The following is a 15,000-nucleotide window of genomic DNA, read 5'->3' as shown; positions in this document are numbered from 1 at the left end:
GACAGTCAATGAATAATAGAAACTGACACATTTTATTTTACTACCTGCTGGCTTAGGTTTCTCTATTCCCGTGCTGGAGAGATGGAAAATTACCAATACTGTATTTTGCGTACGTGGCGTTTTACAATGTACATTTTATAATGGAAACATGCACTGACCGTCGTCTCTCTCTTTCTTTCCACAGGCCTTCCCATGTATATCCACAGGAATCTACGGTAAGGCTGTTCTTGTTATTTTCTTTTTGTGTGTTACTGTATATCTTGGATGTGTATTTATGTGTCGGATGGATGTGACTACAGTTTCACTCTAACCTATTTCGTATCATTCTTATTATCCATTCAAGACAACCCACCCCTATGGGAATGGCCGTATCCTCTTTGTATGAAGTTTCATTCCACATAATTGCTGGTGACTGTGTGTCTCTGCAGTCTTCTGCCGTCTGTTACACCACACCACTCCACTCCTCTATACCCAGATTTCCTCACTTCAAAGGAAAGGGCTGAACAGTACACAGGCTGGGACTGGGACAAGTATTAAACAGACTATTCAATAAATAAATAAACAGCTTAGCGGTTAGCCCTCCCTCTCCATAACTAACTGCATCACCTCCACTGGTGGTGGGGGGGGGCTTCAGAGGCAGTACAGTATGATGATGATGTAATGTAATCCCCCCAGTACTAATGACTTATTCTCTTTCCAGGCCTATTGTGTTTGTTTACATTTGAGAGTATTACTAAGGTCAAGTCCTCTTTGTACGTTTCGTCATGAAAGGTGCAAAGGACTCTTTATTTCCTTCCTCTAACTCTTCCTCTCACTTGGTCCCCTCACATACACACTGAGACACACACTGAGACACACATTGTAATGGAGTGTCTGTGTGTGACCCATTTACAGACTTGTAATTGCAGCGGCAAAACAAATCCACAGCCCCCACAAAGTGACAGAGAGGAACGAGGGACCGAGTTGTCCAGGGCCTCAGCGGCTGCAGCCTCAGTGGTTGTGGTGGAGAGAGGAAAAACAGATTTGTCAGGACAGCTAAGGCTAATTGACACCCTCCCTCTCCTCCCTCACGCCCCCTTATTCCAGCAGGCTCCGTCACCGCTGACAGATGATTGGGAGAGCATGGGGTAGGGCGTCGCAAGGGGTGCACAGGGGCTACCTCTACGTCTACCTCAGACGGCCGTGCGGGAAGGAAGAAAAATGACTCCCAGCTCCGTGCTGACAGTCCAATCCCTCAGTCCGGCCCATTAGCCCCAGCAGAGATTCTGCAGCGGTCGGGCACTGGTTAGCGTGTCGGCGTGCGGGTGAGGGAGGGAGGGAGAAAGGGACGGACGTACCACCCATAAACAAACTGGCACACACCATAGGGTCGCGAGGTCGCGAGGCATGATAGAGGTTATTAAGTGTTGGTCCTGTTCTCCCATCAATCATGGGCGGCTGCCGCCACACGACCGACCTGTGGTTCAAGCGGATTATTCCTTCTGAGGAGCAGACACCTCTCAATGTCTTCACAACACACAACACTGACATAATCAAGAAATTCCTCACCTAGGGTGAAGGATTTCAACCTGCAGTATGCACAGTATAGTCTGGTATGAGAGACCTTGCAGAGGCCTCATTTCTGCTGGCATTGAGAGAGAGAGAGAACGCTTTAGAACAGCCTTGTAATGGGCTGCAGTATCGGAGGGTTTATGAGAGGCTTGAGATTATCAATCTTGGCACGGAGCGGAAGTGCTGCGTCCCAAATGGCACCCTATTCCCTTTATAGTGCACTACTTTTGACCAGGGCCCTCTATGAAGGGAATAGAGTGCCATTTGGGATGTACCCAACCAAGGTCTAGCTAGCACCGTGTCAAACCATGGACGGGAACATTAAGTCTCACATTTACCTGACAGATCCAGCCATACACTGGCATTTAGAACCCTATCAGACCAATCAGAGCCTTCTAAACACCAAAACACCGGAATACTGGAACACATGCTTCTAGTTCTGAACACATTCCTATCTGTTAGACCTGGGTTCAAATAGTATTCAAAATCATGTCAAATAGTTTATCTGGGCTTGATTGAGTTTGCCTGGCGCAATGAAACCAATAGAATAGTCTTAAATGTGCAAACCCCACCCACTTGGCATTCGAAGCAAGCTAAAGCAAACATTCAAAGAATTGAAAACATTTGGATAATATTTTAAACCAAGCGTGTGTACCAATGACACCCTATTGCCTGTATAGTGCACTACTTTTGACCTGAGCCCTATGGGGAATAGGGTGCCATTTGAGATGCGGACCAGGTCTGGTAGTCCGTGTTTACTCATCCCTCACCCTCCTCCTCATCCGTCTTTGAAGGATTTGAAGGGATATTGTTGACAAAGGGGTTTTACAGTGACTGGTGGTTGTCTGAGATATGTGTCTGTGTGTAATCCTCAGAGACTGTCCGCCTCCCAAACGGTACCCTATTCCCTACATAGTGTACTACTTTTGACCAGGGTCCACTAGGGTCACATCCACATATCACAGACAACCACCAAAAGTAGTGCTCTATGTAGGGAATAGGGTACCATTTGGGACGCAGCCTCTGTCTGTATAGCCACATCATAATCCACCCAGGCTCTGTGGGTGTGATGTCCAGTGTGTCCAGACAGACACCGTGAGCCCAGTGTGGTGTCCAGCTCAGAGGGTCAGAGAGGGTTAGAGAGGGTTAGAGAGGGCCAGAGTAGCTAACAGTTTTCACCCTGCCGACGAACGCTGAGCTTTCTGGCTCATGCACGCACGCACAAACACACACACACTCTCCTTCTAACTCCCTCCATCTCCGGTCAATTTTAGCACACACCAACACACACACACACATACACTCCTCCCTCTTAACCCCTTCATATCTGGTCAAGATCATGGCACCTTCTCCTTATCTCTCCCCAGTGATGAGCTAGTAGTGGCTCACTAGAACTAGCCTCCTCCCCTCCCATACTGCCTACTGCCCAGTCTCCAACTCTCCTTTAAATCATGGGGATTTACTTTAGGGAGCTTAGCCTGGAGAGGGAGCTTGGCTGGGGACAGTTCAAGGTACACAGGGAGGGTGTGCTGTATCAGTGGGTAACAGAGAACTAGGGCCCGTCCAAAATGGCACCCTATTCCCTATACTGTATACAGATGTAGGATCTTAATTTGAGCCAGTTTGCTACATCAGGAAAATAATCCTTCAGCAACAGGAAATGTGAATTATTAAGCACAACTGTCCCGGGGTCCTGCTTAACAGAAATGACCAGTAGAAATCCACACTTTATTACCAGATCCAAACACACACACGCACACACACATCAAACAGAAACACACTACATACACACAGCAAACAGGAAGAGGAATACAATTGGTGAAAGTGAATAATGGTTTTCGAAAATGGACAGAAGAAACAGGAAATATACACTGAGTATACCAAACAGGAAGTGGTCTATTAGGAATTGGTCTAACTAACGGGATGTGTTGTTTTGTCAAACTGACCCTGTGAATATGACATAGTAAGTGTTAGAAACATCTATTAAAAATCAAAGTCTGCCAGTGTTGGTTGCACAGACACAAACAATAAAAGTTGACCTACCCAGTGAACGGCGTGAAGATGTATTTAGCAACGTTTAAGCTGATTTGCCTTATTGTGATTATGTTTCGAAATAGATAATGTGTGAGTCTGGGTGCGAGAAACACCTACTTTAAAAACAAAGCAGGGATGAGATTTCAAGTGACGACTTTAATTTCAGTGAGAAGAGAATGTCAGAGCCTCTCATTATGGATGTAAACAAAGAAGAGATTGGATTCATACTTCCTGATTTGGATGCTCAACAGAATATACTGTAGCCTGGTCCCAGATCTGTTCATATTTGGAGTGACATATTTGGATGCTAAACACAAAATACTATGGCCAGGTCCCAGATCTGTTGATATTCGGTGTGACAATGACCTTTTATAAATCCTAAACTAATTTCACTGGTTAAATAACACGTTTCCCTGAGCATTCTTTGATTAACACAGATGATGAGCTATCTAGTCTATCTAGCTATCTAGTCGCAGGTCTGTTTGTGCTGAGTATACCAAACATTAGGAACACCTTCCCAATATTGAGTTGCACCCCCCCCCCTCCCCCCTTTGCCCTCAAAACAGCCTCAATTCGTCGGGGTTAAATCCCTAGTCTCCTTCCCTTCATCTACACTGATGGAAGTGAATTTAACAAGTAACATCAATAAGGGATCATAGCTTTCACCTGGATTCACCTGGTCAGTCTATGTCATGGAAAGAGTGTTCTTAATGTTTTGTATTCTCAGTGTATATTACACAAGAGTAAAGGCTGTTTTACAGTTGGTCTATGGACATGTCTGGAGACAGTTGTCGCAGTGACATCATGAACATTCGGCCAACATCTAACTTGTCGTTATGAAAAAGTATAAACAAAAAACGACAGCAGCAGCCCAGTGCTCCAAATAGCCTACTTGTTCTATTTGAACATCAATAAACCCATCCGTTTAAAAATGAATGTATCAAATGTCAACCTATCAAGCCAGGCAACTAAAAGCAACTTTCTAAACAATGTTTTGGTTTGTTGCTAGCTTTTTAGCTAGCTAGTTGGCTAGCCAGTTAAAATAATGACCAGAGAATAGCTGACAACGTCTTAACTTTATCTACTTTTAATAAATTTTTCCGGAAAATAAACCCACAACAACATAATTATTTACAAGGTAATGATGGCAAGATGGATTTGGTCTTGTTGCTGTAACAGCCCAGTAACCACGACAACGGACGTTGCGACAGTCGCAGAGACATTAACTGTAGTTTTGACCAGCGACACTTGTCGCATTCTAATTGTTCACAGACATGTCGTTAGACCAAGTATAAACTGGCCTTAAAACAATATGAGGCTATAAAAAATAAAAAATAAATACAATATGTTTTATTGTCACATACACGATAGGCACAGTGAAATGTGTTGTTTTACAGGGTCAGTCATAGTAGTACGGCGCCCCTGGCGCAAATTAGGGTTAAAGATGCACTCCAGGATCTTAAGCACAACAAATTCGTAACATATAATATGAATTGGATTCGTAAGATATCATACAAATTGCATTAAAAACAAACAAATTGCAGGACGTGACATATCATGCGAAATGGATGACATAGTACACAATTTGATGACATAGTACACAAAAAAACGTGACCACTTTTGGCATGTGAGCACCACTTTCAAAACTACTGGCTGAAATTATAAAAAAAGTTTGAGAGTGCATCTTTAAGTGCCTTTCTCAAGGGCACATTTTCATCTTGTCGGCTCGGGTATTCAAACCAGTGACCTTTCGGTTACTGGTCCAACGCCCTAACCGCTAGGCTACATGCCGCCCTGTAAACAGTAGAAATTGTAATAATGTAACATATACATAGCAGCAGTAAGGTAGCAATGGGCTAGCACACAATGGGAATGGCTATTGTAGCATTGGCTGTGCTAGCATGCTAACGGTATTGGCTGGTAATAGGCATACAGTACAGAAATACTAGTAGGCTAACATGCTGCATATCAGTAATGGTAACATACCGTAGTAAGGGACTAGCCTAGCATAGGCAGTATAAAACAGGATGCAATTAGCAGTTAGCATATTATACAATATATATAAGGGTAGGTAACAACACATCTGCCACACTGATCCTCAACACGGGGGCCCCTCAGGGGTGCGTGCTCAGTCCCCTCCTGTACTCTCTGTTCACCCATGACTGCATGGCCAGGCACGACTCCAACACCATCATTAAGTTTGCCGACGACACAACAGTGGTAGGCCTGATCACCGACAACGATGAGACAGCCTATAGGGAGGAGGTCAGAGATCTGGCCGTGTGGTGCCAGGACAACAACCTCTCCCTCAACGTGACCAAGACAAAGGAGATGATTGTGGACTACAGGAAAAAAAAGAGGACTGAGCACGCCCCCATTCTCATCGACGGGGCTGTAGTGGAACAGGTTGAGAGCTTCAAGATCCTTGGTGTCCACATCACCAACGAACTATCATGGTCCAAGCACACCAAGACAGTCGTGAAGAGGGCACGACAAAGCCTATTCCCCCTCAGGAGACTAAAAAGATTTGGCATGGGTCCTCAGATCCTCAAAAATTCTACAGCTGCACCATCGAGAGCATCCTGACTGGTTGCATCACCGCCTGGTATGGCAACTGCTTGGCCTCTGACCGCAAGGCACTACAGAGGGTAGTGCGTACGGCCCAGTACATCACTGGGGCAAAGCTCCCTGCCATCCAAGACCTCTATACCAGGCGGTGTCAGAGGAAGGCCCTCAAAATTGTCAAAGACTCCAGCCACCCTAGTCATAGACTGTTCTCTCTGCTACCGCACGGCAAGCGGTACCGGAGTGCCAAGTCTAGGTCCAAAAGACTTCTCAACAGCTTCTACCCACAAGCCATAAGACTCCTGAACAGCTAATCATGGCTACCCGGACTATTTGCACTGCCCCCCCCACCCCATCCTTTTTACGCTGCTGCTACTCTGTTAAGTATTTATGCATAGTCACTTTAACTCTACCCACATGTACATATTACCTCAACTACCTCAACTAGCCGGTGCCCCCCGCACATTGACTCTGCACCGTTACCCCCCTGTATATATAGCCTCCCTACTGTCACTTTATTTTACTTCTGCTCTTTGTTTTTCTCAACACTTTTTTTTTTGTTGTTGTTTTATTCTTACTTTTTTTGTTTAAAATAAACGCACTGTTGGTTAAGGGCTGTAAGTAAGCATTTCACTGTAATGTCTGCACTTGTTGTATTCGGCGCATGTGACCAATAAAATTTGATTTGATTTGATTTGATTTGATATACAGGTGAGGCTAGCATGCTAGGCTAGTAGGACAATGGCTATAGTAGGCTTCAGGCTATAGGCCATCATGGAGGGCTGTATAAACCCTATGCACAGTACAGTTAGCGGCTAGTTGTTAGCAGGCTAGGATGCTAACATGCTAACATGTACACACCAAAATATTAGGATTCCTCAAGGGTTCTTTGGGAAGGGTGATGGTTTTATGTGGCACCATAATGACTTAAAGAACCCTTTGAGCTCTTCTTTGCACATCATAAAAGGGTTATTTTCTCTTTTAGTGATAATTCAAATGTAGGGGAGGCGGCTCACAATTGCACAGCTCTTTTTGTGCAATTGTGAGTGAGAGTGTCATTCTAGTTTATCTGTTGTGTTATACCATTACATATGACTATGGCCACTCGTGACAGTGTCTTGTGAAAGACTCATGTATGGCCTTGTGTCAATTGAGAATGGTTGACTAAATCAGTCAGTGGTTCTAAATTCTCTCCTCAGGGGCCTCCAGCTGTTCCAGAAGTAGCTCACTTGATTCAACTTGTAAATTAACACAATAACACCTAAGGAATTTTAACAATATAATATGACTGGCCAGAATTTTAAAAACTGTATGGTTCCTCAAAAGGATATACAAATAACCTTTCAGATTAAGAAAGGTTCTTTATAGAACCATTCTCCATAAATGTTCTATTAAGAACCATAAAAAAGGGTTCTATATAGCCCCAAGGGTTGTAACCGTAGCGGAACCCTTTTTTGGTGCAATATATAACCTTTTTTAATGGTTCTTTATAGAACCTTAGAAAAGGGTTCTTTATAGCAAAATATAGTTTCCATTTAGAACCTTATGAGTATTGTTCTTTAACCTTCAAAAAAGGGTTCTATATAGCACCAAAAAGGGTTACGTTATGGTTACAAGCCAACAAACCCCGATCTGGTACTATTTAGAACAATTTTTGTGTGTGTGTAAACCGCAGCCATGTTGGACATAGCTATGGCTGTAGCAGGAAATGACTCTGGACGTGATGAGGTCACTGGTTGGCCATATTAGGTGTGTGATATACAACTTCACCAATACACTCTTAGAAAAAAAGGTGCTAAATAGACCCATACAGGGTTTTTCGGCTTGTCCCCACAGGGGAACCCTTTTTGGTGCTGGGAACCTGTTGCATAGGGTTCTATCTAGAACCCTCTATGTAGGGTTTTTCAAATAACCTCTTGTATATGGTTCTACCTAGAATCCTCCATGAAGGGTTCTACTGAGAACCCTTTTATCTTTGGACGGTTCTTCCTAGAATTCTCTATGAACGGTTCCACCAGCCTTATTAGCCTTTAAAATGTTATTATTTATGACAATACATTACATATATCATAAGGCCTTTTTTTAGGGCCTAGTTATACCCTAAAGCCGTCCAAATGCTTCCCAGCTTAAACGGTTCGGAAGAGTTTGTACATATATTATGACAACATTTTGTGACGTTTTTTGTTAGTTTTGGACTTTGGTAAGGTTTTTTTCGGCTGTTCGGGCATACCAAAAAATGTCTCCAGGCCAGCCGAAGTCTACGCCCCTTCGTCCGTGATTGGTCAACTGTAGGGATTCTTCAATAAAGTATTTTTTGTCATTCAACGAGAGACGACTCATTTTCATGGCAAAATTTTCATTGAGAAAACTGCAGCATACATCTTAGTTAGATGTAAAACTGCGCGGCTAAGATCTCCTTGGCAAAAACGTCAAAATTAATGACTGATTTCTTGATTTATCTTAGAATAATTCTGACTGTTTTGAGGAAGTTTATACTGGCTACGGCGTCTCAAAATGTACGAACAGTACTATTGCTGCTTTTCTCTCGTTTTTAAGGGTGTATGCACACTCGTTCGGTTCGCCTAGCCGACTTTGGCTAGCTGAACTGAAGCATGCTGACGCCTTAACACAGTGGTGTTAGGAATCTTTTATTTAAAAAAAATTCACCTTTATTTAACCAGGTAAGCCAGTTGAGAACAAGTTCTCATTTACAACTGCGACCTGGCCAAGATAAAGCAAAGCAGTGCGATAAAAACAACAACACAGAGTTACATATGGGGTAAAACAAAACATAAAGTCAAAAATACCACAGAAAATATATATACAGTGTGTGCAAATGTAGCAAGTTATGGAGGTAAGGCAATAAATAGGCCATAGTGCAAAATAATTACAATTGGTATTAACACTGGAATGATAGATGTGCAAGAGATTATGTGCAAATAGAGATATTGGGGTGCAAATGAGCAAAATAAATAACAATATGGGGATGAGGTAGTTGAGTGGGCTAATTTCAGAAGGGCTGTGTACAGTGGCAGTGATCGGTAAGGTGCTCTGACAACTGATGCTTAAAGTTAGTGAGGGAGATAAGAGTCTCCAGCTTCAGAGATTTTTGCAGTTCGTTCCAGTCATTGGCAGCAGAGAACTGGAAGGAATGGCGGCTAAAGGAGGTGTTGGCTTTGGGGATGACCAGTGAGATATACCTGCTGGAGCGCATACTACGGGTGGGTGTTGCTATGGTGACCAATGAGCTAAGATAAGGCAGAGATTTGCCTAGCAGTGATTTATAGATGGCCTGGAGCCAGTGGGTTTGGCGACGAATATGTAGTGAGGACCAGCCAACAAGATCGTACAGGTCACAGTGGTGGGTAGTATATGGGGCTTTGGTGACAAAACGGATGGCACTGTGATAGACTACATCCAATTTGCTGAGTAGAGTGTTGGAGGCTATTTTGTAAATGACATCGCCGAAGTCAAGGATTGGTAGGATAGTCAGTTTTACGAGGGCATGTTTGGCAGCATGAGTGAAGGAGGCTTTGTTGCGAAATAGGAAGCCGATTCTAGATTTTACTTTGGATTGGAGATGCTTAATGTGAGTCTGGAAGGAGAGTTTACAGTCTAACCAGACACCTAGGTATTTGTAGTTGTCCACATACTCTAGGTCAGACCCGTCGAGAGTAGTGATTCTAGTTGGGTGGGCGGGTGCCAGCAGCGTTCGATTGAAGATCATGCATTTAGTTTTACTAGTGTTTAAGAGCAGTTGGAGGCTACGGAAGGAGTGTTGTATGGCATTGAAGCTCGTTTGGAGGTTTGTTAACACAGTGTCCAATGAAGGGCCAGATGTATACAAAATGGTGTCGTCTGCATAGAGGTGGATCTGAGAGTCACCAGCAGCAAGAGCGACATCATTGATATACACGGAGAAAAGAGTCGGCCCAAGAATTTAACCCTGTGGCACCCCCATAGAGACTGCCATAGGTCCAGACAACAGGCCCTCCGATTTGACACATTGAACTCTATCTGAGAAGTAGTTGGTGAACCAGGCGAGGCAGTCATTTGAGAAACCAAGGCTATTTAGTCTGCCAATAAGAATGCAGTGGTTGACAGAGTCAAAAGCCTTGGCCAGGTCGATGAAGACGGCTGCACAGTACTGTCTATTATCGATTGTGGTTATAATATCGTTTAGCCACCTTGAGCGTGGCTGAGGTGCACCCATGACCAGCTCGGAAACCGGATTGCATAGCGGAGAAGGTACGGTGGGATTCGAAATGGTCAGTGATCTGTTTGTTAACTTGGCTTTCAAAAACATTCGAAAGGCAGGGCAGGATGGATATAGGTCTGTAACAGTTTGGATCTAGAGTGTCACCCCCTTTGAATAGGGGGATGACCGCGGCAGCTTTCCAATCTCTGGGGATCTCAGACGTTCCGAAAGAGAGGTTGAACAGGCCACATCAGGCCTGCAAGCAGACCCGTCGCCAGACCTCAGTCTTAAGGGGGGCATATGAAATGCATGGGAGGGCAGGGCACAATTATTATTAGCCTAAATAAGTATATTTAATAATAAATTCCCTCAAGTGGGGGGGGCACAATCATTTTTGGGGGCTTGCAAAGTGATGTGTAATTCCTATTGGAATACAGCCAGAGTTAGGATATCCAACAAGTGGAATTGTTAATCACCCGCAACCTGCATTCAGAGTGACTGCCAGGGTAAGAAAGATTGACTACTGAGACTACCTCAATCATCTAAACTGGAACAACCATCTCAGTAACGGATGCAATAAATCCAATAGATTGGATTAGTTTAGAAAACGGTGTTATTTATCTTTGTGAAGCATAAAATTAATCATCCAATCAATGTACATGCAAAAATACAGATATTACAGTAAAACAAACAATTCAGAAAATCTCCCTGCAATAGAGCATGCTGGGAAATATTATGTATGGTTCTATGTAGAACCCTTCTTGCCTTCCAAAGAATCCTTCTTGCCTTCCAAAGAATAATCAAAGAACCCTTTCTTCCAAAAACAGTTCTCAGGATGTTAAAGGTTCTAGGTACAACCCTTTAATTAACAAAGAACCCTTGTCTTCCAAAAATGGATCTTCTGATCAAAACGGTTCTTGGTAGAACCCTATCCTTCCGCAAAGAACCTATTTGGAATCCTTTTTTCTAAGACTGTAGAATAGTGATAGGGCAGAGTGTACCACATGGCCTGAATGGTGAAGTACACATAAACTATGCCAAATATAGTTGTTATGATTTATATAGTGCTATTTCTATTTCTATTGTTGTTGTTTTTGTTACCATTTTCATTATTTTATTTCACTTAGTGCGGCATGTTGGAGCTCGGACCCTAAGATTTTCACTGTACTCTGCAATCACACCTGCAATCCAGTACACTATTAAACACTCTGAATCTGAATCTCTGAATCAGAATCTCAAAATCTCTGAATCTGGTCCCTAACACAGAGGTGTGAAGTGGCCTCTACCACTGGACAATGGAGTCAGGCTGAGGCGGGGCATTGTAGGCTACTTCAGCAGTAAAGGCTACAGAGTGTGTGCCTCCCCCACAGGGCCAGAGAGAGGGTTTTCTACAGTGTGGATTATAATTAATGGACATTTTTGTAGGGGTTGAGACGTTTTTGTAAGGGAAAATCAAATCTGAAATTTAAAAGTGGAAATGACAAACTTCAGAAGCCTTTTAAACCTCAAATACAGGTGATCAAATTAAGATCCTACATCTGTAGTGCACTACTTTTGTTCCAGAGCCCTATGGGATTCCCTATGGGCCCTGGTCAAAAGAAGTCCACTACATACGGAATAGGGTGCCATTTGGGACGCAGACCCTATACTCAGAGGGAGACGGGGGAGTCTTCTAGCCCATTTGACAGAGTTACACGGTGTGCTTTATACTCAACACTAGCCTTATTCTACTCCAGCGCTACGGATGATAAACCTAATGTAAAAATACCTCACTCCCTCTTCACTCCTCACCCAGAGGACAATAGCTTTAGCTACTTTGAAAGTACAACTTTTCTTTGTTGCGTATCACTCAGTCGCAGCGAGCACAGATGTTTTGAATAGGAGAGAAATAAAATGTCACCCGTGTTTAATTTGATCATGTAGGACACCAGTGTGTCATCAGCTTCTTGGAAGGTTTCCAAGGTCATCTGAGGAGACTGCTCTCTCTCTCTCTCTCTCTCTCTCTCTCTCTCTCTCTCTCTCTCTCTCTCTCTCTCTCTCTCTCTCTCTCTCTCTCTCTCTCTCTCTCTCTATCTATCTTTCTCTCTCTCTCTCTTTCTCTCTCTCTCTTTTTCTCTCTTTCTCTCTCTCTTTCTCTCTCTCTATCTTTCTCTATCTCTCTCTCTCTCTCTCTCTCTCTCTCTCTCTCTCTCTCTCTCTCTCTCTCTCTCTCTCTCTCTCTCTCTCTCTCTTCTCTCTCTCTCTTTCTCTCTCTCTCTCTTTCTCTCTCTCTCTTTTTCTCTTTTTTTTTCTTGAACACAATCTCAATCTTTCTCTCTCTTTCTCTCGATCTTTCTATTGCCTCTACCACTTCTACCTCCCTTTCTCTTTTGATCTTTCTATTTTTTCTCTCTAGCAACCCTACTGCCCTCTCTCTTTCTTTCTTTCTCTCTTCTCTCTGTATTTTCTCTCCTTCCCTGGTCTGATAAGTCGGTCATGGTCACAGCCCTGCCCTGTGTGTCCCTGTGTCCCTGGCTATGCTGTCTGCTTTAGTAGTGGAGCTCTGGGGCATTTGACACCTGGTGGCGTCTGGAGTCTTCTCCCTGTCCTGGGTGGCTAGTCTGCTGCTCTGTCCTCTAGTGGGGTCGGTCTAGTAGTATGTCGATTTTGCAGGGAAGGTTTTTCTCTGCAGTATAGGTCGTAATCCTGACTTTATTTAGACCATGACTTCTCCCTGTTCTATTATCCAGATTGTAACTAGTGAAAACACACTGCAGAGTATTAGAATGACAGTGAACACTTCATAGTATATTTATTTCATATCAGGTTATATGGTGTATTTCTGATACAGTGAGGGAAAAAAGTATTTGATCCCCTGCTGATTTTGTACGTTTGCCCACTGACAAAGAAATGATCAGTCTATAATTTTAATGGTAGGTTTATTTGAACAGTGAGAGACAGAATAACAAAAAAAAAATCCAGAAAAACGCATGTCAAAAATGTTATGAATTGATTTGCATTTTAATGAGGGAAATAAGTATTTGACCCCCTCTCAATCAGAAAGATTTCTGGCTCCCAGGTGTCTTTTATACAGGTAACGAGCTGAGATTAGGACCACACTCTTAAAGGGAGTGCTCCTAATCTCAGCTTGTTACCTGTATAAAAGACACCTGTCCACAGAAGCAATCAATCAATCAGATTCCAAACTTTCCACCATGGCCAAGACCAAAGAGCTCTCCAAGGATGTCAGGGACAAGATTGTAGACCTACCCAAGGCTGGAATGGGCTACAAGACCATCGCCAAGCAGCTTGGTGAGAAGGTGACAACAGTTGGTGCGATTATTCGCAAATGGAAGAAACACAAAATAACTGTCAATCTCCCTCGGCCTGGGGCTCCATGCAAGATCTCACCTCGTGGAGTTGCAATGATCATGAGAACGGTGAGGAATCAGCCCAGAACTACACGGCAGGATCTTGTCAATGATCTCAAGGCAGCTGGGACCATAGTCACTAAGAAAACAATTGGTAACACACTACGCCGTGAAGGACTGAAATCCTGCAGCGCCCGCATGGTCCCCCTGCTCAAGAAAGCACATATACAGGGCCTTAAGTTTGCCAATGAACATCTGAATGATTCAGAGGAGAACTGGGTGAAAGTGTTATGGCCAGATGAGACCAAAATCGAGCTCTTTGGCATCAACTCAACTCGCTGTGTTTGGAGGAGGAGGAATGCTGCCTATGACCCCAAGAACACCATCCCCACCGTCAAACATGGAGGTGGAAACATTATGCTTTGGGGGTGTTTTTCTGCTAAGGGGACAGGACAACTTCACCGCATCAAAGGGACGATGGACGGGGCTATGTACCGTCAAATCTTGGGTGAGAACCTCCTTCCCTCAGCCAGGACATTGAAAATGGGTCGTGGATGGGTATTCCAGCATGACAATGACCCAAAACACACGGCCAAGGCAACAAAAGAGTGGCTCAAGAAGAAGCACATTAAGGTCCTGGAGTGGCCTAGCCAGTCTCCAGACCTTAATCCCATAGAAAATCTGTGGAGGGAGCTGAAGGTTCGAGTTGCCAAATGTCAGCCTTGAAACTTTAATGACTTGGAGAAGATCTGCAAAGAGGAGTAGAACAAAATCCCTCCTGAGATGTGTGCAAACCTGGTGGCCAACTACAACAAACGTCTGACCTCTGTGATTGCCAACAAGGGTTTTGCCACCAAGTACTAAGTCATGTTTTGCAGAGGGGTCAAATACTTATTTCCCTCATTCAAATGCAAATCAATTTATAACATTTTTGACATGCGTTTTTCTGGATTATTTTGTTGTTATTCTGTCTCTCATTGTTCAAATAAACCATTAAAATTATAGACTGATCATGTCTTTGTCAGTGGGCAAACGTACAAAATCAGCAGGGGATCAAATACTTTTTTCCCTCACTGTAGGTATTAGACCGGCCATAATTCAACTTAAGGGAACTCAAATATGGTCATACTAGATTGGTTTTTAATTTGTTATACGGAATTCTCTGACCCAATTAATCAAAATATATAAACAACATGGTTATTGATAAGTAAATGAAAGGGAAAAGTAATTAAATTACCCAAAAAAGGTACACAGAGTTATCTTATCGATTACTGTAACAGAGAACGTTGATTATAGCAAAAG

General features: G+C 43.4%; 1 protein-coding gene across 1 annotated transcript in view; it reads left to right on the top strand.

Annotated features, from left to right (window-relative positions):
* macrod2 (mono-ADP ribosylhydrolase 2) overlaps positions 1-15,000 on the top strand; it is a gene marked incomplete at its 3' end in the record, with an annotated part of 1,170,384 nt that overhangs the window by 843,898 nt on the left and 311,486 nt on the right. The window contains exon 7 of the mRNA XM_041889532.1: positions 185-215. Coding sequence (XP_041745466.1) covers positions 185-215 — 31 coding nt within the window. The remainder of the gene's footprint in view (positions 1-184; positions 216-15,000) is intronic.

This window comes from Coregonus clupeaformis, chromosome 1 (assembly GCF_020615455.1).
Source record: "Coregonus clupeaformis isolate EN_2021a chromosome 1, ASM2061545v1, whole genome shotgun sequence".
Lineage (NCBI taxonomy): Eukaryota > Metazoa > Chordata > Actinopteri > Salmoniformes > Salmonidae > Coregonus > Coregonus clupeaformis.
Note: the sequence above shows the minus strand (reverse complement) of the source record. Positions and strands in the feature narration are given on the sequence as shown.